At 36.1% G+C, this 26132-nt stretch overlaps 1 protein-coding gene across 2 annotated transcripts; it reads left to right on the top strand.

The window, feature by feature from the left end:
• The first annotated feature begins 4576 nt into the window (after window positions 1-4576).
• synpra (synaptoporin a) lies at window positions 4577-25445 on the top strand. 2 transcript variants are annotated; one of them, XM_043251418.1, is made up of 6 exons: window positions 4577-4726; window positions 4862-4927; window positions 20067-20191; window positions 21366-21564; window positions 21818-22009; window positions 22768-25445. In XM_043251418.1, exons 1-6 carry the CDS (start codon window positions 4709-4711, stop codon window positions 23026-23028), a joined length of 861 nt encoding a protein of 286 aa, XP_043107353.1. In that variant the 5' UTR covers window positions 4577-4708; the 3' UTR covers window positions 23029-25445. The 2 variants fall into 2 exon arrangements, with proteins under 2 accessions (XP_043107353.1, XP_043107354.1); XM_043251419.1 differs by lacking the exons at window positions 4577-4726; window positions 4862-4927 and adding an exon at window positions 16504-16652.
• The last annotated feature ends 687 nt before the right edge of the window (window positions 25446-26132 follow it).

The raw sequence follows: 26132 nt of genomic DNA, 5'->3' as shown, positions 1-26132 counted from the left end.
TTCCGTGAATCCAGAAATCGCGCGATACGCTGGTGGTAATAAAACGAGGCTTGCATTGTCCGTTTATGTCAGTCAGTCATATTTTAAATCGGCGTGCCGCGGATCACAGCAAAATGGCATGCGGGAAAGCATCTTCGTGGTATGTCTCTGTTAATTGGCTGACACCGCTGTCGCCGCTGACGGGCCGCTCGGCGCTCATTGGATAAGTCGCTGCTAAGCAACCTATTTGCTAAGAGGGTTGTCATGGATTCAGATGTGAAATAGTCTGCTGACCGCTGATAACAGGGTGAGGGCGGAGGTAACGCTCCAGCTCCGTCGCACCTGTCTGACATTTGCGATTGTTCAAATGTCACCGGCGAGCGCGTACTCGGAGCGTCTCCGGCGACGCCGCGTCGCGACAGACAGCGCGCATTGTGTAGACACGCATTTGGACAACAGTCGGTCGCGTTTGATCATTTTTACGGCGTCGGTTAACAAAGAAGCGCGCACCGTAAGCGGAGCGCCGCTACGTTAATTGTGTCTGCGCGTCTGCCCATTATTTGGTTTCTCTCATTTGTACTGATTTCACCCCCGGTATGCAAATTTTAATCCTGATTATTTCCGCCAGATTAGCGGTGCAGAATAAGAGGAGGGATAATGCATTTACACAGCACAATTCCAGCATCTCACGTTTTGTCTGTTACATTTAAGCGTATTTCACTTCCTTTTGTGTTTCGGTACGAGCATGGTGATTGGTTTAACAGCCTGGTGCGAAAATGGAGCTGAAACCAAATTGAACGCCGCACCATCTCCATTTATAGGCTATATAGATGGTTGTCAAAAAAATCTGAAATTCAAAAGAGGAAGTGCTCGTTCAGAAACAGCCAGAAGGTTCAACACTGCAGCACCACATCAAGGTTTTCACACCATTTTCAGCCCTTTAAAATGGTTCCTTCTCAAGTTCTCCCAAAACGTTCACAGTCAGGCTATTCAAGGAAAATTGTGAAATATGTACGTTTTGTTGGGGTTTTGTCCAGGGTTGTTTTGGCGGCCTTTTAATATTCGTTGTAACATTGTCAAACAAACTAAAATCTTCAAAATACCTTCTGTTGTGTTCAACAGAAAAAACAATAAGCAGCGGTGTTATTGATTGCTAAAACTATATATTTAAAAAAATCTAACCTTAACTATTTTTTATAAAGAAATTCATTAGAAATGTCAGCTATATAAACAATTTGGAGGACTAAAATTATGGTAACTGAAATTTTAAATAGATAAATCCAAATATATTACATAATAACACAAAAAATGGAAATTACTAATATTAAAATAAAACATGGAAAATCTAAAAAATAACAGCTAATTGAAAATACTAATAAATACTATTCTAATAATAATAGTGTATAAATAATAAAAAAATACTGATGACAAAATGTGCAATTTTAGGTGAATTATTTTGATATTTAAACTGATTATAGATGGTTAGAACAGCAGTGTAATATTTATTTGTTACTTTTAAATAAAGATGGCTTTTTTTCCTAGGAATTGAACCCATGACCCTGATGTACTACTGACATCATCAACAAAAGATACAGTTAAATTCTCCTTTTGCTATATGGTTATGTTTTGCATTCACCTTTTATCATGATGGCGACCCATCGGTTAAGAAGAATGGAAAGAATGAAACCATACTGTCCTTATTACCCAAGGTGAATTTTTCCTCTCTTGTTGTTTTAATAGATGCACTGTGTCTGGATGCAGACTGAACCAGTTTTACTGTGGGAGTTGCATGTTTATTCAGTGTGGCAACTGTTGGCACAACTGGAGGAAGAGATCCATCCATGCTGTAAATGTTGTGAGAGCTGCTCTGCACCTCTCAGGCTCTCAGTGCAGGTTAAGTGACTGTCTTGGCCGCTGCCATAATTCCTTGACGAGCGAGCAGCGGTGTGAATCAGAATGATGTTGATTGTTCCCCAGGTCGCTCCATCATGCGTGTGTATTCCCGAGGCTTATGTCTGCGCTATTGTGCCGCACTTTACTCCAGATGCCAGTCATGCCGCGTCTAGCCTCCTCCCAGGCAGTGAAATTAGGACTGACGAGTGGCACCGTGCCACCACACATTCAAATGTTACTTCTGAACCTGAGGCAGTATGGCAGCATAGTTAAAGGTTGTTACATAACATTATTTACCTATTGCAGTACACTGCTAGTGCTATGAGGATCATTTGTTAATGTGTTTTTGTTATACACTTTATCCAAAGCAGTGCGTTTACATTTGTGCGCTCTCTGCTCTAAAGGAACAACGATCCATCTGAAGCACATACAGGAAACGTACCTCAACTGGAAATGTTTTGGTCGAGGTACGGGTTTGTCTTGACAAACTGTGCAACTGCCATCTAGTGTTAGCAAAACACATGCCCAAGTAGACCATTACGAATAACAACAAGGGTGTGAGTTTTAGATGTAGAAAAAATGAAATCTTACAATTTTATAATAGGTAACCACTGAGACTTTTCCCTCAATAAATGATTTATAGTTAGTACAGCAGTTTTTAAGTTTAGGTACTGGGTAGATACATTCACATAAAACGTTTCTAGTGTTAGGCTGCATTTATTTGATCAAAAATAAATCAAATTCAAATTTTTATTTGTCACATACACATACATACATGGTACGACATGCAGTGAAATGTTTTTTTTACAAGCGCCCAGCGTCAAAATAGAAAACAAAATTTAAATATATATATAAATATAAAATATATAAAAATATGTATATAAAGAAGTGTATAAAGTATATTAAAAAAAAATAAAGTATAGAATATAAAATACAGGAATAATGCAATATTGGTGAAATAGTATTGTAATATATATATATATATATATATATATATATATATATATATATATATATATATATATATATATATATATATTTTTTTTTTTGTTAATTCCTGTAATCATTTAAAGTATTTTTTTATTGAATTGCTTGAAATAAAATAAACACATTCACTGAAATTCATTAAAACGGGGAATGGCATAGCCTTTCTCATTTTTAAGTACAAAAATAACAAAAATAAAAACGTAATTAAAATGCTGACAAAAGCAATAAAATTGCAAAAACGTTAGCAAAAATGAATATGAATAAAACAGCACCGTGTATACGTCCATTGAGAATATTCAGAGTGACAAGCATGCTCTCAGAAAAAAGCACCGAATTGACTTCTTTTTGTGCCTAAAGGCATCTGAACCCAGGTGTTTGCAGTCTCGGGGTGTGATGAGTGTGGACACCTGTCTGTGTGAGAAAAATTGTCAGTCCTACTTCAGTGTCACCAAAACGTTAGCATGCAAACGGCATTAGCCCAGTTCTGTGCCATTTCACATTTGCTGATCTCGGGAGTCCTTCGTCTGCACTGGAAAAGGCGAGGGCAGCAGCTGAGATGGCATCAGGTGTGCGCATGTTTGGGTTCTTTCTCATAATAACTGAAAGAACAGTCATCGGGCTAGACTCGACCTTGGGATGGCAGGCAAATGCAGATCTAAATGCAAGTACGCACTAATGCACAGTGAACTTTAAATGAACAGTGTCTAACAAAAAAATCTCTTTAGGGCTCTTGTCCCTGTGGGCTTCATTCTGACACTTACACTTCCTGAAGTCTTTTTCCCTCATTCTCAGCGACTGCTTGAGTCCCTTTAAGCGGTGTATGATCTAAGTGAAATTAGGTGTGTGTGTGTGTGTGATTTAAGCAAGATTAAAAAGACTATGCCACTGGTGACTTGATTCCAGCTGTCTTACAATACATACATGGTGACAAATATAGCCTAATATTATATGTGACACATTTAGTGCACTGTGCTTTATGATGTAAGGTCGACAAAAGGTGTCCCATATGTCTTTTTCCCTTATTATTTTCACTGAATGTTTTTGTAAACACGAGCAAGCCAAATATATGCATCGCATCTTATATTATTACCTTTAACGATAGCATGTTTTCTTTGCCTACCTTCTTAGTCGAATTAAAAGGAGATTGTGATTATGTAATATAGCTGAGTTGAAATCTCTACTGTGTTTCCACACACTTGAGTGAGCTTTAAGCAAATGTCACTGGACATAGACCTACCCCTACAAAATACTAAACGGTAAACTGCATAGCCTAATAAGTAGCTGCTACACATTTAAAAATTGTATTTTTTTGTCAATACCAAAACAGTTTGCGCAAGCTGCTGTTTCAGAGCCATATTCCTACTTCAGTTTGAACGAGCAATATTTGATGTACGCAGTCAGACATTTTTTTTAAACTGACAAAACTATATTTTATGCGCAAATAAATTGTAATTAGCCTAGATATCGTCCAATAGAGAAAAACGTTATGGCCACGGTTCATTTGATCAAACCCAATCCCCGTCTGTCTCCATGGAGCTCCAGAGCGTCTTTAAAGCCGAACACACTCGGCTCTTTTCGTACAGAGAAACGTTTTTTTTTGTCAGTGACACTCGGCCCTTTCCGTGAGTACTCGGCTTTACCGAAGCAGAGGATTGATTGAAGCCGAAGTCTATCGGCTATCTCCGTATCGAGAAGCGAAGAATGCCGAAGTTACTCGGCTCTTTCCGGACGAAGCCGCGATCGCAGCCGATTCCCCGCTCTGCGCTCGCGACTCTGGCACAACACTCATTTAGCGTTGTTTTGGTCCTGACCTATCCTACTTACAAGCGCATTTCTCTCAAACAAGAAAATGGAAACCGCCAATCAGGTAGAAAATAGCATTTGTACATTTGGCCACATCTAATGAAAATGACGAGAAACATTTGAAATGTAGGCTACTGAAATGCGCCTGAATCAAACTATATTAAATGGCGCTATTGGTCGTGTTCATTTGTCGTTACAGATTGTGTCGCTCGGGACATTCCAAGTTCTTAAATTACCTTTGGGATTTATCCGCGTTCTGGAATGGGTAAGTGTGCGTAAAACGCGCGTTTTTCCTCTCACGTTTTCCTAACTCTCTTTCCTTTACTTTTCTCAATTGGCTCTATAAACTTGGTCCAGGCGTGTGTGAGGGAGTGAGTAAATTTTACCACCTTTTGTTATTTCAATCATGTGCTGCAGTCAGTTTTGAATATGTTGCCTTTCTGTTGCACAGCCGTATTTATAATAGGATCCTTAATCCACTTGATCATTTTTGTTAGCAGAATCTGAATTGGTCATGTTGAACGAATATCTTGCATAACCTAATCTAAGTTTCCATAGCCGTGTCATTTATTTTAAACAGGTATATTACTCCTCATAAGTGTAAGTGACATTCTGTTGATGTCATGATCAATCCCATATTCATGAACCGAGGTGCTCGGGTTTATATAATGCAGCAGTAGTCAATTCATGCCATTGCTGTTACTGTTACATTTACAATTGGTTTATTGGTCATTAAAATGACCTCCAAACTTGATGTGTGATTTGAATGAAACCTGTAAATATATAATCAATGAGAGATAGGATTTAGTATCATTGCAGATGACCTTTTTTTTTTGCTTTCTGAACATGAGGAGATGAAGAGCTTTCACGTTTTTTACTTATTTATTTTTAAAGTTAAATCTGGTGTGGTAATACATTTTACACTTTAATATTTATTCCTTGCGCAGGTATGGTTGGTCCGATATTGATGCAGTATGAACGAAGAACATGTCGGTTAATATAATGTGTCACTTGTTTCATCCTGTATGTAGACAATAAACATTATAATTTTAAACATCCCGCTTAATGTATTAGGATCGTTTAATCCTACTGAGTTGAAAAGAAAGCGTCATTGGTGAACATATGTCAGTATAGTATGATTAAAGTTTTTATTTTTGAATGCAACCCTATAACTGTGTTAACCACGAATTACTGTCCTGCCGCTAATTATAGCCACTAGTGTGAAAACAGCTAAAATGTGTTTTCCCACGGCCATCTGATGAGTGTGGGTCAGGGAAGTGTGTGTTCCACTTGCCATGGTGTCACAGAGTCCGCTGCTCTGACATAATCTGCTTGATGAGACTCAGAAAGTATCTGATTTCTGAGGACATGTCAAGCTTCTGTGCTTGTGTGTCCGTCTGTAAGGCTTTCTGCACTGTTGGCGCTGCTGTGTGGCTCTAGTGCCCTAACATCAGACGCTTTGCACAACAGCAGGAATCCCCAGAAGCTGAAACTACGGGGAAATAGTCTTTTCTAATAGGATGCTATCGTTAGCACATGACAAGACACGCTGAGTGCTTGCAGCTGTTAAAGTTAATTTACTGTGCTAAGAACAAAAAAAAAAGAAGTCTGGCCTGGACTTAAGATCTTATTTGAAAATGATCGTGTTCTCACTTACAGCAAGACTCACTGATAAAACTGGTGTCTGTTTCCCAGATAATAGAATAGAATAGAATTACTAAACCTCACCAATGCTGTCCCCAATGTTCTCAGAATCGCAAGTACACAAAGTTAAAAGGTCAAAAAGGGGTCTCCTAGACCTCATGTATGGAGAGGTGAAAATTAAAACATTTACAATGCCAACCATAAACGGCTCTGAACTATGCAAATGTCAGGCAGACATAAGTGGCAACGCCATTTTGGATAATTATTGCAATTGAATGCTGGGGGATTGGAGGATGCGATGCATCTTCTCCTGAGGAAATTAATCTCCCTGCTCTCCATTTGAAGTGTCCTCTAGAAAAAAAAAGAGAAGAGAAGCTTATCACCGGGGAAACATGCAGTCTTAATCACTTTTGGTCACACAGTGGCTTTTCTCCCTGTGTTTCTGTCTGTGTATCTCTCTCTCTCTCCCTCTCTCCAGGTCTTTGGCTTTGTCTCTGCCTCTGTAGTTTCCTCTCTGCCAGCTTTTTTTTTTCCTTTTTACACAGTGATTCCTGCACAGCCGTCCTCTTGATATCTGCCCTCTCTCTCTCATTCTCTCAAAAGTCATTATTTGTTATAATTAGCCAATTATTGAGCTGTTGAAATGAGATGACTCAGCTAGACCAGTGACACATATAAAAAAAAAAATCAGCAAAATTACGTAATTTTGGATGGTTAATATAATGTAATATAATGTAATATAATGTAATCATTTTCCAAGACAAATACGATACAAATACCCCAAATCTTCAATAATGCACATTTGTTTACCTGAATAAGAAAAAAATACTTCAGTGAGCTTACTTCAGTGAGATAATTTATGTGAAAAGTGCTTTGACCGATAGGCAGAATTTCACCAGTATTCACTGAAGTAAAGCTGACTGACAGGAGGTAGGGTGTATTACAAATTCACAAAAGCAAGGTTGGTTGACTACATGGAGATGTTTGTCAGTTCACTAGAAAGGTTGACTGACTGTGGGCAGATGTGCTTTGGCTGCCTGTGCGCAGATGTGCAGAAATTCATCTGTGAAAGGTTGGCTGTCTCTCCGTTTTTCGATCTCAAGTCTGCAATCGCACGAGGCGCCTGTTTCATGACCCACCTTTTTATCACATGGATAGGTCACAACAGAAACTGAAGAGCTAAACCAAATCTTGTGAGTTAACGGGCGACAAAATATAATAAATAGTAGAATTACAACAGTAAAACTATAAAATCTTCTGGTAAAACCTCTGAATAACCCAGCGATTTGTGATTAGATTATGACAGAGGCCGGAGCCACCGGCATCAACACATGAGCCCTAACCTACATGCATAGAAACATACTTAAAACACGCACGCTGAAATATACAGTCGAATCGCATCCTGGTCGGGTGGCCAAGTCTGACTAACCGCTGTGACAGTCACCTCAGGGCAGAGGGAGGGGCTTGGTGATATCACGTGACCAAGTAGCCATGGAAACTCCATAGGGAGACAGCAACTGAGGAAAAGAAGGGGGACAGTGTTTTAAAAATAAAATGAGATTTTATGCCTACTTATGATCAGTGAAGCATACAAAGAGCGCCCAGATACACACTGACTGTTATAGGCCTGAGTGCATTGTACAGACGGGTAATGAGCTCTGGGAACATCCAATGAGTGTTCTTCTAATTTCAACACAGATTATCTCATAAAACAACTGGGAGCTGGAAATTTTCTTCCAGTGATATACACACTTTTCATACTGAACCCATTTTGGGTTTTTCAAAGAAGCTTTCAATGAACATTTCACTGAAAATGTCCGAAGAACCATTTCCTACTATAAAGAATGGAAATCTTGGATGTCTTCATGAAGGCATCGATCCCAATAAGGAAGCTTTATTTTTAAGCTTGTAGGGATCTGAAAATTGTTGGAAAGAAACTTGTTTTCCTCTTTGGGACTTATTTAGGTCTCTTAAATATAGTGTGCGTTCATCAGGTTATCTGGTTAGTGCTAAATCACTGTTGTTAGACAGTGTGACATCTTGCAAGAAGTGACTGATACTTCCGTGAGAGAACACGAGATATTTTTACTCCTGCCACATACTGGGAATCATTGGAATGAAGCGTGGCATGAATGCAGTGGTTGGGGGATGGAGAGGTTGGCAGCGTTTTTATGTGTGTGTGTGTATATTGGCTTGTGTGTGTATATGTGCATTCAGCAGCATTTAGTCACCTACTAGAAACATTCAGGAAGTGTTACGCGCTGTCTGAGAGGGATGCTGAAGTGCTCAATACAGGATGAAAGCAAAGTGGTACAGAGACGTGTCGCTCTTGAGCATATGCTGTGTGTGTGTGTGTGTTCACCCATGAATAAGTGATGAGTGAATGCTTTAATATGGCACAGGTGCATTCTGATCTGTATCCAATGACAAAACCAACAAAAGCAGCATAAATAGGAAGATGTTGCTCTTTAGTGTTCACATCTGTTCTCTATCAGTTACTGTGCTAATTTTCCAGTTCTACCTTTCTCCTTTTCTATAAGTTCTGATGGAATCAGATGGTAATAGTTATGGTAATAGTATCTATGGAAGATTGTTAGGTGGTTATCTATTCTACACTGTGAAGAATCAGAAGATAAGAAAACTTAGTTTCATCCAAGTTTTCTCAACTTGTTGCTTCCAGTTTATAAAACAACAATTTGAGAAAAAATCAATTATCGCCTACAAAATCCAAAACTAAAAATATATCCTGAAGCTGGTCACCTTGAACTTTGAAGTTTTCTCAGCTACTGACCTCTTGACCTTTGAACAACTTTTTGTAATTTTTTTTTACATAAAATGCAGTTCATAGGCCATAATAGCATAATATCCTTAAAATATAATATAATCTAAACAAAAATATACAGTTTCTAAAAGTGAAAATGAGAAAAGCACATAAAATTACTAAAACGTAACTAAATGTAATATATATCATATAATCTTAATAAATATATAGTGCTGTTAAATGATTGATCACATCCAAAACATATTTGTTTATATATTTAGTTTTTTATATATTTTTGAACATTAACATGCATATAATTATGTTCATATAATATATGTGTGTGTGTGTGTGTGATTAATCACAATGCTTTGACAGCACTAATATATGATGAACTAAAATATAATATAAATATCTAAATATATTATATTAAATATATTATGTAAAATGACTGAGCTGTTCAGTGCTTTAAACACCAGTAGTAGCATGTAAAGCAAAATATCTCATGGCTTCCATTTTTCTCTTCCTTCCATCACTTCCCTCCCCTCTCTCTGGCTTTCTCCCTCTCTCATTCAGAATAGCTGTGTGTCTATGAAGGCAGTGGGTCTGTGTTGGTGTAATCTTCTCCCCCTCTCCTCCTTTCTGTGCTCTTCATCCTTGCCCTGCAGAACACAGCTGGGAAAGCTTGATAAACAAGCCACGGCATCGTAACGCTCACCCGCTCGTAGTCACACCAGTGTGCGTGTGTGAGAAAGAGCGAGACAGAGAGAAACCGAGAGAAGAGGGATGGGAAGGAGAGCGCAGCTGTAATGGATGAAAGGAGAGGGGGTGGGTCTCAGGAGCTTGAAGCGAGAGTGTTTGGGTATGTGTGCATGTGTGCTTGTTTGTTTGGGCAAGCGTGTGCACAGTAAAGTGAGAGTGTGCATCCAGTGCAGCGGTGTGACTCACACTATTACGCCACACCGTTCTCACACATGCTGAAGACTTTGACTTCTAGGGTTTAGAGCACTGACACTTGTGACATAATGTTGTGTACCACAAAAAAAGGCTACAGTGAGGCATTTACAGTGGAAGTGAATGGAGTCAATCCATCAACCAGGATTATTTTAGCATTATTTATATAGGGGTAAAATACAACGGAGACTGAGAACATTCGAACATTTCGAAATAGCATTGACAATAGAAATTTGACTTTTTAATTTTAGGTTAAAATATAGTTCACCCCCAAAATGCAATCATGTTTTAAACCTGTATGACTTTCTTTCTTCTGCAGAACACAAAATAAGGTTTCTGTCTAACAGGCACCAATATTGTTTGGTTACCAACATACTTCAAAATATATTATTTTGTGCTCCGAGGAAGTAAAATTAAATTCTTCCTCTTTTTTTTTTTCCTGGAAATATTTTAATTTAGCTTTTATTCATATTTATTTTAACATCAGTTTAATGAATCGTTTCAACATTTCTCATTTTCATATTAAATACTTAGTTTCAGTTCTTGGTAAACCTTGTTACAACTTCCTTGCCGTAACAGCATAAATCCTAAAGACCAAAAAATGGCATGAACCGATTTACAGCTCAAATAACATGGAAGTTGTAACAGAAAAAAACTAATGCAAGTGCTTTTATAAAATTACAGGCTTCACACGTTCCCCTTTTAAATCATCTAAAAAAAGGTCTCATTTACTTTAATTGTATAAGCTCTTCAGTGTAACCTCCTTTTTTATTTCAAAGGAAATGATTTCTTGTGTTAATCATAATTATTCCACAAATGCTGTTGATTAAGCTTAACCCTTGTTAAGACCCTTATTAAGACCTCCACACACGCGCACCAAAAGTGAACATTATTAGGACGAGTTCCTCTGCTTTAATTACTGCAGATGAGATAAGTAAGTGAGAGTAGCTTAAGCAGGAACGCATCGGAGAATCATCATTATGACTCACATGCCCCTTCTGGGTTTTGACCGAGTCCCAGAAGTCCACATTATCTGTAGCACAATCATTGTAGTACATTTATGCGATCAGTCCGCGCTTATTGACTTGTTTTTTTCGTGCAAATGCTTTGCTGAGTTATTTCCAAGTTAATTACTGTAGTGAAAACAATCCCCTACAAATTTGTCACTGCCTGTGACTCTAATTGCTCATTCATAGCTTTTTGAGGCTCATCTCATTGCTGCCCCCAGATGGCGCTAATTGCTTAATTTTCATTGGAAGGTATCATATCCACTATTACATAACCATCCACAAACCAGTCTAAATAGCAAACAGACCAAAAGGGCAAACATCGTAAAGTATACTGTTTTCCTGTTAATATTAATGTCAGTCATTACAAGGCTTCCTATGCTAATGCTTTTGCCCATTTAGAAAATACTACTTTGTTGCTTATAGTGCAAATCGTTTCAATCTGGCAATATTTTAAAATGTTACGGCTCAAAGGCGCACGTATTTATACTCATTTTGATTACTTTTAAAAGAATAAAATATTTCTAAATATAAATGTTTTATGGTGTTTTTGGATATGTTCTCGTCTGAGTGCATGTTTGAGATGGAAGTTGAATTTACAGGTTAGTATTTCCTAACTAAAACAGATGAGGGCAGCAGAGGGGCTAATATGAAGTTATGGTCACTTGGTTTGAAAAAAAAAAAATAGCTTAAAGTAAATTTGTGTAGTAATTGTGTCCAGTATGTAGAATCAATTTACATAGCGTCAGTTATGTTAGTGCTTCAAGTTAAATTAAAACAAAATTATTCCTCAGTAAAGGGCTGAAATAAAATAGTTTTATTAGATGTATTTGTAACAAACATCAATATTTATATAGCATATATATGTATATATATATGCTGCAAACTTGTATGAATCTTTCCGTTCCTGTACAATGTAATCAGGTGTTAAAACTTTAAAAACATCAAAAGTACCATAAAAGCAACCCATTTGATAAGTCGACCTGTTACACTTCTTAGACACAGAGCTGTTGTCCCTTTCTATACCTCTGTTACGGCGAGCTCAGTGTACAAGCCACATTTAAAACAAATTAGCAGTTCTCTGATGACCATCAGTATGCCGTCGATACAGGGCCTTGCTCTACCGATTTGGATAAATGAGAAATTGGATTCCTCGAGTCTCTCAGGCTAAGACCACTGGGTTTGAATAAATACTTCCCTGTGTAACTCAATACCAACTACAGGAGAAATTCATTTCAAGCACGGTTTCAAAGGGCTTTTCCTCTGTCTGATACACTCAGCTGTGAAATATGAAATCAGCTCTCATTTCAGGCAAGTAAAATTCATCCATCTTTACAGATTGTTTTTTTTTTTCCAGTTAGAGGCACTTGAAATGATGAAAAACGACGCTTCTTCAAATGATTTTCTAAATACACAAATAACAGCAGTTTTATATCCATTCCAGCATGTCTCCCACTGGGAGGATTTTTGTTGTCCCAGCAATACATTTCAGTGGGTCACAGTTAGCGCAGCATGCAGAACCTGATTTTGAGTTTGACGTGTTCCTAGGTCAGCATCTTTGATGACCCTGTTGACCCAGCGTTTGGCGCTTGTACATTAGTGTCATTCATCTATCATTAAATCTGATTTTAGGGATTACTCATAGGTAAGGTTAGGTTTAGGTATAGAACTAATGTTTCTACTTAAATATAGTTTGTATTTACATTTTATTTTATTTTATTGAAAGTTTGGAAAATGTTACATTTTAACAATATTTCAAAACATGTAAAAGTTTTGAAGACTTGGTTTTTTTTATTTATTTTTTATTTAATTAAATTTAATTTAAAATGTAATGTTACCAAACAATTACCTGTTTGAAATAACCTTACAATGTAAAATTCTCTAGTTCTAGGTCAACAAATTTTTTTGTGTTTTTTGAATAGTTTTTATTTCATTTCATTTAACAATTAAATTAATTCCAATGCTACTAAAAAAATGTAAATTTCCATAAAAATACCTGGAGTAATTTTAGCAGTAATTTTATGTTATGTTACTAAACAATTACAGAAATTGCAGGGCCAAATAAAATCCATAGAAATTGCCTGGAAAGAATGAAATAAATTTTTTAAATTTAACATTTTTTAAATGCTTTAATTGACTACATGATTGCTGGACAACTATTTCTTTCTTTCTTTCCTCTCTTTTTTGCCACAGAAATGCAGGAAAGAGTGGAATTTTATTTTATTATTAACAATTCTACGACTGCCGAATATAAATGCGTTTTCCATGAAGAACGTACGTGAAGAGAATGAACTATTTTATAGCTATGTTGTCACTTGTCTTTGGATGGCCACCAGAACTTATTGGGTTTTACTCGCTGCCTATTAAATTTTTATGTAGTAGAGAATCTGACTTTGCTTTCTCTAGGGATTTGAAGACCTATATAGTAAGCCACAAGCACATGCTGCATGGTACCTACAACTTTTACCTTACAAGAAGGTCTTCTATTTCAGTGGAAGCGCTTCATCTTAAAATTGAAGCGAGGCATTCCCCAAACCCCAGGTCACTCACAGCCTCCACTGAAGATAGAAGCGTGACACAGTTTCTGTTTGACACAGTTTGAAATCATGGCATTGCTCTGTTGGTAAGAAACCGTTAAGGCTGAAACTATTCGGGCGAGGAAAGACAGAGAGGGGACACCTCTCCTCATTACCAGCTCAACAGGTGCTATGCACATATGGGTTGCTGAGAGGGAAGCATCCTTTCTACTGACTGTCGAGCTCCCACGCACTGCTCACCTGTTTCACATGAGTCTCTCACACCTGTCCATTAGATTCAGCTAAAGTCGAGTGTGATTCTACCTCTGTCAGACGCACTTTCATTTGATTGCATCAGCACAGGTTTGGACTCCATGTGGCGAGTGGATAAATCCATCACAATAGGATCTCAGCTTTAGGACTGGATAAGTGTAGTCTGAAGAGCACACTGGGGAATCCTTAGGCCAAGGCAGACACCGTTTTTCTTTTCCGAGAGTTTCAGCTTCGCGTTCAACCTCTCCCGACAGTTTTGATTTTCTGGCATGCCAGAAATTTTAGTCGCCACTGCATTTAGACATTAATATAACACAACCTAATAGGCAGCAAATGTAATTATTTGTTATTTATGGTGAGATTTGCATCTAGCCAAAACCAAAAGAACCATGTCGACATGGTGTGTGGATCGGAGAGAAATGATGGAAGGTAAAAATTGACGCCGACATTTGTAAATTTGTACATTTTCATTCAGGTCCGGCTATTTTTAGCCTCACCTAGGCTTACTTCCATGTTGAGGAAAGAGGTGGATATGGGTTGAGGTTCCCACATGTGTATTTCAGCCGTATAGTGTGAGCAGTCAAAAAGCAGCTTGATGATTATAGTTTAAGAACATAAATCCTGAGATTTGAATTGACATTGCATGCTATTTACTTGCACAGTAAGAGTTGGTATTTAACAAAAATGTTGCTGAAGTCGCACAGTGTATGCCCGGACTCACATTTTTACATAACCTATATTTAAAAGCAATTTAAACTCAAACGTGTCTATTTACACTAAGTGCCTATTGGCAAGCTTTTTTTCATACTTTTCAAATTTCAAATCACATCAGAAAAGCGTTTATTTATATAAATAAAGGAAATAATCAAAAAGTTGAAATAAAAGTATCTGGTAGGGAGGACTTTATTGTCCCAATAAGGTGGCATCCATTTAATAATTTGAATTAAAATGACAATTTAAACATTTTCTACAATTTTATTATTATACAATTTTAGCTACAATACTGAGGTGCCGAGGCACTATTTGCAATAAGTAATATAAATAGCTGAAAATCCTGCTATTTTTACAGTGTAAATAGCATATATCGCTAGAAAATCTGCTAATCGGGTCTAAATAGCATCTGTCTAAATATACACTTAGTGCAAATAGCTGCTATAATAAAATATGATGTAATAAAAATGGCCAACAAAACAACAGAAAAGTATTAAAACTTAAGTAATGAAAATGAAAATAGACGATATAAAAATAAAATCTAAATAAAATCAAAAAGAAATGTACAATAAAAATATCAGTGATACTAAAATAACACTGACAGCCTGTAAAGTTTTTGCTGGGATGAAACAAAATGTGTGAAATTCTGCACCAGTTCTGGTATGTTGAGGTGTTCTAATACACATCATGAGACTCTAATTCTTATTTCCATTACTTAGACATAAGCTTCATTGTTGACGCTTGTAGCTTTTCCAAGTTACTTTGGCATGATATGTGAGCAGGCATTTTGTAGTTAGCCTTGAGAAGGCATCATTGTTTTTGCAATAATGTCAGGCCAGTGCTGTCTTATATTAAGAGCTGTTGCCTGTGGTAATTAATCATGTTGTTTATTAGCAGGGATGGCATTTTCCATACATCTGAAATAGGCGTCTACATGACATTGACAATAAACTTTAAAATTGTTATCTTCATGTCAACACTATTGTAGTGCTACATACAGTATCTTGCAGATGAACAGTGTTTTTTCTGTTTGGTAAGGCTTGGAACTTAATTCTGAAGGACACTAGCCACTTGAAGAGTCCTGCTTAAAACCTAAAATGTATTTATGCAAAAAAAATATATTTTATCGTCTGATTCTTCCTATTAACAAACCATTATCTATGACTTTTGCCTCAACAAACTCCCAATTTGTTGCTTATTAACAGTTATGCAGTTGTTAAGTTATTGATTAGGGATGTAGAATATGGTCATGCAAAATAAAATTGTTTAACTTTACGGATTTGAAACTTAAGTTAATAATTAAAGGTATTTTTAATTTTTGTATCTTTCTGCATAATCACAACAGGGCCATCTTAAAATCAAGCTTTATATATGCATACATTACTAATGAAAAGTTAGTTATATATTTTTGAAAATATATTTTTAAAATATGCAATTAATTTTTTAACTGAAAAAAAAAAACATATTTTTACAGTTTACTCTTAAAACGCTAAAAGTCCATATCTGCAAATGTTTTTTTTTTTTTTGAGGGACACACACTTAAACCTCCCTCAATAAATAATATAAAGCAAAAATGTTCTCGATTTTATCAGATTGTGGTAGAAAAACTGCATAAAAAAATGGACAACAAATGAACCGAAAAACTGAAAGTGCAATATTAGCTAATAAGATTTTATATATTGACATTATTTAAGACATTTCTGGGAAGTAAAACTCAGTAAGGTCTATATGTAGCTGAAACTTTATTGCTGATTATTATTGGCGATTAAATCAGATTTCTGTGCCACACAATTTCTTTCATTTCAATGCAAAACTGTAGCATTCAGTGTCCAGTATGAGACATTGTGAAGTGATTTGGGGTCACCCTCGGTGTTGTGGCATGTGTGTTTGTGACTGTGTAGAGCAGCCCCCCGTCCTCAGAGCAAAAGAGGGAGTGCAGGGTTATACTTAGAGAGCCAGGCAGAAGCACCATCCCTCTCCAGAGCTCACATTCCCCCTGTCACCAACCACACTAGAAGACAAGCAGACTACAAGATAGAGCAGAGAGACGAGGAGGAGATACCTCTAATATGTTCTGAAGCTGGATATCTCTTTTGCTTTTAAATGTGTATGGTCATATTTGCTCCGGTAAGTCCTGTCTTCACAATCTCTGCATGTCTCGCGGCAGCCATCAGGTGTTACACAGTTATTTGTTCATGAAGTTAAACTGACTTAATATTAGTAATCTTCTGTGGTAGTTTTTTTTTTCTTGTAAGATATAGGATTTTTGTGAGTTTTGTGGTGCTGTTTCTTCTAAAACAACAGGAAGTCTCCAGATCTCCCAACATCCCATTCATCCGAGACCTTTTTGGGTGCTAACATTTGCTCTCATCATTCGACTGAATCATTCGTAATTCAGAATGAGGGAAGTGTCTATTTTTGTTAGCTTATGAATGAGGCATTATTCACGATCAATGAAATGCGTGGCAAAAAAACGATTTGGTTTCCAGTGCTCCTCATATGGGAGATGTTTAGAGGTCCTTGCATTCAAACTGTATCTGCACCATTGTGAGCCTTTTTAGGATTACTAGAAATTTCTGTAGTTGAATAGATTGTAGTGATTAGGTTGAGGAGGTCTGTCTTCATGTTACCATGGTGACATTCTGACTATTAAATGTTAAAGGTATGAAACCTGTATCCTGACTAGAATTTAGAATTAAAAAGCTAGATTTTGTGGAAAATTTGTAAAACATATTTAAAGGGGTCCTTTTAGAATTTTTGAATTTTAGTCTGTGTGCAATGTGTATGTTTGGGCATGAAAAAGAGCTGCAAAGTTACATATCTCAAAGTCCACTCCAAAGAGAGATATTTAGTTTTTAAAAATTCTCTTTTCAGTAATTACAACGAACTGCTCATTTGGAAATTTGAATGGTTGGGGGGTGGTCTGCATCCAAACCGACTGCCACAAATAGATTTTTCGAAATGCTCTGACTTTGACTTGAATAAACACGAGCACTGCACGTTTCAAAATCTAAACCTGGTGCGAATCCCATCTTGCACGCAATGTCTGATAAAGCAGCGTTTGCGAGCTGAGCAGTGCTTTGTGTACAGCCGTTACCGGGGGAAACCCTGTCTTTCGCAAGGCAAGGCAGGTTTATTTATATATAGCACATTTCGGTAACACTATATTTTAAGGTGTCATAATACAGAGAAATTGCTTAATTGGGTACTTTGTAGTAGCCATTGTACTTGCATGAAATAAAATGTACTTATCATGTAACTAAGCTATGGAACAGTCTGTAATTACGTAGATGTGACAGGCAGCTACTGTTACACATATGTAACAAGACCGATTCTGTTACACAGCTACTTACACTTAAGTACAATCTTGATACGCAAGTAGCTTATGTCTATGTTCTTGAATTTATAATTATGTTCTATAAAGTCTGCAACACATATGTGACAATCTTTTGGTTACATAAGTAGCTGTGTAACAGACTTGGTCTTTTAAAAATGTGTAACAGTAGCAGTCTATTACATATATATAATTACAAAATGTAATTACAAACTGTTCCATTATGTAGTTACACGATAAGTACAGTTTATTTCATGCAAGTACAATGGCTACTACTAAGTACCTAATTAAGAAATATTGTTGTTAAGGAAAACAGTGATGTTGTGAAAAAGAGGTATTCAAAATAACTCTTTGTGCATGTGTGTGTCAAAATGTAGCATCTATAACTCCAGTCTTCAGTGTTACATGATCCTTCAGAAATTATTTTAATGTGCTGATTTTATGCTCAAGACAAAATTATTATTAACATGCCTTATTTCAAAATTATATGTAGAAAGCAGTTCTGGTTATTATTTATGTGTGTGTGTGTGTGTGTGTGTGTGTGTGTGTGTGTGTGTGTGTGTGTGTGTGTGTGTGTTTGCAATTGTTTTTAACAGTAGTATTTCGTTGGTATGTTGATATCCTGTTTGTCTGAGTGGCCTGACATAGAAACAACCAGTGGTTTTAGTTTTGGACAGGACTGCCTGTTTTGGGGAAACCTATATGAAACCGATTTATATTTTAGTAAATATTTAGGAATAATATTTGTATTCGGTTTCTTCTTTTTGTATTAGCATTGTTGCATTGCTAGACACTGTCATTGAATCATTAATGTCATTCAACCACACAATTCTTACTATTAAAAAATAATAAAATAAATAAATACATAAATACATACATCAAAAAATGAATTTTAAATATTATAACTATAAGTGAGCTTTCATTCTTTCACTGTATGCTTGTTCTTGAATTTTTAAAATATTCTCATCATTGATTTTTTTTTTCTTCAGGCTTTCAGTCTTGCATATCTGCAGAATGTCTTGTATATGGGTTCACTGAGATGTATTACCTCCTACAGAGAGCCTATTCTCATATCAGTGTCACAGAAATGTGTTTTATGCCACTGCGTTTAGCTCTCAGACAGCTTAAGCATGTGCTTCACAATAGATCCATGGCCTAAATAAAAAGGGGTAATGGACGTATAAAGAGAAAAACAGTGAGAAGGAATGGGACAGAGGCAGGGGGTATACAGGTATTTGGAGAGGTTGCGTAAAAGAGAAAAATGTTAACGACAAGATATAGGAGACAGAGAGACAAAGAACACCACATGGCATCTCTGTTATGAAAGGTGTTCATAGTTTTGCATAGAGTTCACAAACATCCTTTGCAAATGTGCTTGACACCTCCGGATGAGAATTAATTACTTGTTTACAGTGGCTCAGATTTAATTGAAATTGATCAGTCTCGCATTACTGCAGCTAATCCAGTAGGCTATCTAAATAAAATAATGGTGATTAGAGCAACCCCACTACTTGGAAAATGTTTATTTATAATGTTAACATGGAACTTTTGTAATGTAATGAATGCTGGTGACGTCAATATTTCAGATAGAGTCGATGTAAGTAATTACAAAAACTTTTCTCTTCTGTAATTAGAATTATATTAAATATATAATATCTCATTAGAAGAGTTTTTTTTATCTGATAAGATATTTTTATGCCACGTTTGTAACATTAAAAACCTATTGCACCAACAACCATATAAGAGAATACTGATGTAAGATTTCCGATATTTGATTCATTTTATTCAGCTTTTCAATAAACAAGTTAATACTGAATAACTTATATTTCACAAGTATTGCTAGTTTTAAAAGGTTTCAGAACGTTGCAACTTTCAGATGTGTTTCTTTAACTAATGAATCAATACAAATTGCTTTAAATAAATGAGTCTATGATTCAATCAAAATGTCACTTGTTGGGGCGTGTTTAAAAGCGCCATTTTAGAAGGGTGTGGACAAGTCATAACTTTTATAAAAATAAAAATTGCCTTTTGGTTTTAAAACTTTAGCCTGCAAAGAGAGAAAAGAAAACTTGAAATCACATCATATGACACCTTTAATATACTTTTCACTAATAACAGAATATATTTTCATAAATTGATGAAATTGAGAAGCAATAATATCTTTATTCTTACATGCATTAACTGTTGTACTTGTTATATTCCATCAGCTTTTTGCCATCTTTGCATTTGCAACATGTGGAGGCTACTCTGGGCAACTGCGGGTTAGTGTGGACTGCATCAACAAGTCCGACAGCAACCTCAGTATTGGCATCAACTTTGCTTACCCATTCAGGTAAGGCTAATTTAAAGCACCCCTGCATATTCTCTGCAGAGCAATAGAGAAAGATAATTACCTGGCTTTAATTCAGTACCCTAATACACAGGAGCGTTTGATTATGTGGTAATGGTTTCATCTTTATATTCTCTGTGTGCCGTCAGTTACAAGATTTGTCTCTTGGTGAGCACAGTTGGAAAATCACAGCATCAGAATAATTTTTTTAATAACTGATTGTGCTAATTGGGCAGATGTGTTGGTTCAGTATAATATGTATAATATAATAATGTTGATTTTATACATCTCTGTTGCTATGTCTTTCATTCTGTCATGTTTTAATCATATTTATATATATATGTGTGTGTGTGTGTGCGTGTGTAATTATTTTCATTTAAAAATATTTAAATTATTTCTCATTTAAAATGAATGATATTTGCATAAATTAAAAAATAAACAGTATAAAATACTAAATAAGTTCATTTAGTGAATCAGTAAATCTAAGTACATTCAGTGCTTTCATAACACACATAAATATATATAACTGTTTATTATCAGATTACCGATTAATCAGCTTTTCATTTTTCCAATGGCCCTTGTCTGTCTGAATTAATTTAATAGAAGATTTAGAAGAGCAAGACGTATCTTCCACCTCACAGTATTTGTAGTTGTCTAAAATATAATTTTGTTTAGCATTTTCAGAGATGAGAAATTCATTCTGAGAGGCAGAAACACACTCACTCGTTTGCATTTAATAAATGACACATACACTAGAATCATTCACCAGATCCTGTTTTCATTGTTGTGGTAACAAAGTTGAAGTCATACGCTGTCAATTTAAAAGAACAGGAGACAATAGAGTTCTGTAATAAATCACCACTATAACTGAAAATGTTTTTGACAGACTGGAATTCTTTTGTAGTCTCAGATAATATGTGTCCAAGCTGATGTTGTTATTGCCCTAAAAGGTCAAGCAGACACGCAAGATGCCCACAACAATGTGATGCTTTGAAGTAGCCCTCAGGTCTCACAGTATTCAGCAGAGCTGGGCTTCAACTTCATAGTTATCAAAGGAGGACAAGGCAGAAATAGAAAGGAACTAAAGTAACCTTATGACAGAAGCTATGTTAGTTAGCAGATCCAACCACAAATTGTATTTTAAAAGTGCCATGTTTTTCTGCTTTACACGAATCAGGTTAAACCGGGTGGAGTTTGACGTGCCTATGTGTGAGGGAAGGAGACAAGAGAGGCTTTACCTGATCGGAGACTTTTCCTCCTCCGCTGAGTTCTTCGTCACCATTGCTGTCTTTTCCTTTCTGTACTCCCTGCTGGCAACTGTGGTCTACATCTTTTTCCAGAACAAGTACCGTGAAAACAACCGTGGACCTCTCATTGTGAGCCCTGCTGTTGTTTCAGATAAATTGAATCTCTATCAAAACCTTGCTATTAGAAAAGATTAATAAACAAGATATGACCTGGAGTTTATACTATAAAACACCCACATTACATATAGTTAATAAAATTCATTAACGCGTGCAAATCACAGAAATTGAGTATAGAGCTTATAGTGTGTAATTCTTTTAATGATTAAGTAGGTAAAATTAGGTTAACGTGAAATAAGTAACACGCTTTCTTGATGCTCCCCAGGACTTCATAGTGACGGTGGTATTCTCATTTATGTGGCTAGTAAGTTCATCTGCCTGGGCAAAAGGTCTTTCAGATGTAAAGGCAGCGACTGATCCAGATGAGGTGGTTCTGCTCATGTCTGCATGTAAGGTGCAGACTAACAAGTGCAGCACACTGTATGGACCCAGATGGTCTGGCCTGAACACTTCTGTGGTACGGCATGAGTGACATATATTACATGTATTTGGGTGCCTAATCTTTTATTTATAACCCTTAAAGGGATAGTTCATCCAAAAAGGGAATATTACCCCATGATTCGCTCGCCCTCAAGTCATCTTTATAGGTTTATATGACTTTCTTTTTTATGACTGGCTCTGTGAAACACTTTTTATGATAGATAGATGGACTTTTTTGAGCTTTAAAATCTTGAGCTCCATTCATTGCCATTATAAAGCTCGAAAGCCCAGTACATTTTTTAATACAACTCTGATTGTATTCTTCTGAAAGAAGAAAGTCATATACACCAAGGATGGCTTGAGGATAAGTAAAACATGGGGTCATTTTCTTTTTTCATTTTTGGATGAATTATCCATTAATAGGCACAAGACAAAATCTAATTATACTGCATGTGTTAAAATATTATATGTGTGTGTGTGTTATGATTGTTTTTAAAATAATTATGAAAAATATTTTTCAGCACCAAATCAGCACATTGGAATGATTTCTGAAGGCCTATGTGACAAATATATAAAAATAATTGAAAATATTAAATACATGTATTTAGACATATTTTATAATATGCACTATTTGAAATAAAACATTTAATAAATCAATACATTTTAATACCATTCAATATTTAATATTTTGTTCTTCAAATTTATTTCAATTTAAATAATTCTTTGATTTTATTCAAAAGGCTTTAGTAAAAAATTATGTTTATCTCTTGCATTCATTAAGGCATTTTTCCACAGGTATTTGGTTATTTGAACTTCGTGCTGTGGGCTGGGAACATCTGGTTTGTGTTTAAAGAGACAGGATGGCACAAGGGAGGTGCGGCAAGGTACCCTGCCTCGTCTTCAGAAAAACAAACCACAGCCTTCAACCAGCAGGTCTACAACCAGGGAAGCTTTGATCAGTCAGGAGGTACTTTTACTGGAACGGGGGACTTCGCCCAGTCAGAGTACAGCCAGGTGGGAAATTATGGTGGGCCCATCTCCTACACCAATCAGTAACGCCCTCTGCCTCTTTGTAATCCCCCAATACAGGGGAGCCATTTCTAAGGGCAAAGTTCAACACTGAGCACAAGAGAAGAAAGAAAAGATTAGTTAACCCATAGATTAAAATGCATCCTTTATTTCTGATTATATAAACAAATAAAGGCTTATAAGGTTGAGAATACTAATACGTTTTTAAAATAAATAACAGGGATCCTCAGATGTATTGTATGGTTTTTGGATTTTACCTGTCCGTAAATGTTACTGAAATATCACTGTTTACTGAACAAAGGTCATTGCATCCAAATGTGAAACTCAGTGCAATAGTTCTTGCAGGGAAATCTGCAAATCCATTGTTTTTAATGGAGATGATGCATATGAAGGACGTTTACAAAAGTGATATTATATCACTATGACCAAAAGTTTTTAGAAACTGTCCATCTGTAATCTAAATAGCATTTCTCCTTCATTTATATCAGACTCTTTCCACAACCTTGAAACAATTCCTATTTGTCAAATGCTCCATCTGAGTTTTTTCGAGTGTGTAGGCGGCCATAAAGTCAACATCAATTGATTTTCACTTCCGTAATGTCACATTTTCGGAGCCGTAACGAATATTAAGTTGCTAAAACAAGAGCTGTTCAGTCATTGGTTAACACTATCCACTATTCATTGCTAAGGGAAAGTCGATTCAGAGGCAGAACAAATGATGTTTTCATTACAGGTTACAAAGAAAACTTTAAATAACACTCACAATCATCTGCGGTAAGAGCATGAATGTGCATTAAGAAAGTTTCATGTTTTTTTTGCTTTTTTTTACATTTAAAGAAACAGGTAACCCAAAAATGTTACCCAAAGTTTTCCAGAAAATGCACTCATTTTCAGACAATCTAAGATGCAGATTTTGTTACTGGAACAGATTTAGGGAAATGTAGTATCATTTAGCTTTGAATGGGTGCTGTCACTATAATAGTTCAAACAGCTGACAGAAACAGAAGTAATCCACGTGACTCCAGTCCATCAATTAACACTTTGTGAATGTATTTCTGTAGTGAAATTAATCATCTAGTCTGAATCAGGAGAGAAATATCCACTGATGTTTTTGTTGCCGATATGGAAAAACATAAAGGCTATCAGTTAAATATGCGCAGTTTCGCACATACGATAAGATTGGTGCACATTTTCTTTAAGCTGTCTAACCTTTAAATTCACAATGATTACGTTTTGGCGAATGTTGTAATAGAATCAGTAAACATATTGATGGTCACAGCTGTAACTGCTGGGATGATGGTGAATTTAGAATTTACGTACAATAAAGCAACATAATGTGAAGTATTATTGATGGCTGTATTTTTTTTTCATACAAATAATAGTTGTTTTACCATTAAGGGTTTTTATAGTAACCCTAAAATGTGATTAAATCATTTTTCAAATAGCTCTGCTGAGACGTATAACATTTCTTGTGACTGCAGAAATATGTTAATTTTGTACATATTATTATTGATTACTATGACATATTATTTGCATCATCTGAAGACAATGGGGATTAAATGGGTCAGTGATGGGTTTGTTTCTCACAGTCATGTTCATTAATGGACTGGAGTTATGTGGATAAGTTGTAAATAATTTTGATGTTGGTATGAGCTGTTTGTATTCTCATTCCGACGGCACCCATTCACTGAAGAGGATCCATTGGTGAGCAAGTGATGTAATGCTAAATATTTCTTCCGATCAAGAAACAAACTCATCTACATCTTGGATTGCCTGCGGGTGAGTACATTTTGTTTCACTTTTGGCTGAACTGTTGTACCTAGTGTACCTGTCCTGGTGGTGATCACCTAGAGTAGGTGATGCAGGTGTTTGTAATTTATAGTATATAACAGAGATTCATTTGTCGGTATAGATGTTAGATTACTGTTTGTCTGGTTTCTGGATTTCTTATCTCCAGAATAATGTCATGCCAGTGCTTGTTGGTTTGGTGTTTGCACTATTGTGTTTCCACATTTATATGACTCTATAATGTTTGCACTGTATCGATGAACTGCATGAAGTTGTGCCATAATAACCTTTTTCAGTTCAGTTTCAGTTTGTATACCATTCCTCTCCTAACTAACATGGCCATATTATCCGTTCTGTGACTTTTATTATGATCACAAGGTGATTGAAATACAATCAGTACTTAATTTTCTTAATTTCGCGTGTATTTTATTATTCTTTACTTGCATGAGGCTTTATTAACAACAAAGACAATTCTATCTTTGAGCGAGACAAAAAATGAGTAAATAAATAAACATTCCAGTACATGTTAAAGTTCTTGTTCTGGTTGCTGTTGCATTTCAATGTGAATGAGTTTCTGTCTTGATATTTGATATTTGATCAGTGGGTGTGAATGCATTTTGTGCAAAGCCAATAAAGATATTGTACCTTCCTCTAGACTGAACGTACTGCGGTGTTTTCTGTTCTAGGAACCGTCAACATATTGATGAATCCTCAGTCCACAACAATGAATCAGCTGTTTCAATAATATGGAATTATTCAGAGGAATTTGATGACTGTCTGACTGCCATTAAGTTAATAGACAAAGCCAGTAATCAGATCTAAATTCATCAGGAGCAGACAATTGCTTAGACAGTAAGTCTCTTACAGTGTCTTATTTCTCAATGACCTTGCTTCTATAAGATGACTTCTTATCTTTACATGTCTATCTGAGAACATTGAAAATTTGACAACTTGCGACTATACAGTCTTCTAAAATAATAATAATACACACACACACTTACACACACATCTAGTGGACACTGTTATATGTCAGTGACCCTACTATCAACTAGTAAAAAAGCAAATCGGGAAGTTTACTTTCAAGTTGCAACATTTCAAGCTCAGAAATGCAACTTATTCAGAGATACGACTGGAAAAGCTCGGGTACATCGCACAGAGAACCCGCTGTTCATTGGTTCCTTAGCGAGTGAATGGATCACCAGTAGCGGGTCATTCTGACCTAGTCCTGATCTAATGTTCCCATGTTTCAGCACATTGGTTTCTTTTCATGTACACCTCAGTGCTGTTACCATAGCGATGGAAAGATGTGTCACGGCATGTTATAGTTGCTCTCAGGGAGGCGA

The sequence above is a fragment of the Puntigrus tetrazona genome, chromosome 11 (genome assembly GCF_018831695.1).
Source record: "Puntigrus tetrazona isolate hp1 chromosome 11, ASM1883169v1, whole genome shotgun sequence".
NCBI lineage: Eukaryota > Metazoa > Chordata > Actinopteri > Cypriniformes > Cyprinidae > Puntigrus > Puntigrus tetrazona.
This window is presented reverse-complemented; position numbering and strand designations above follow the sequence as displayed.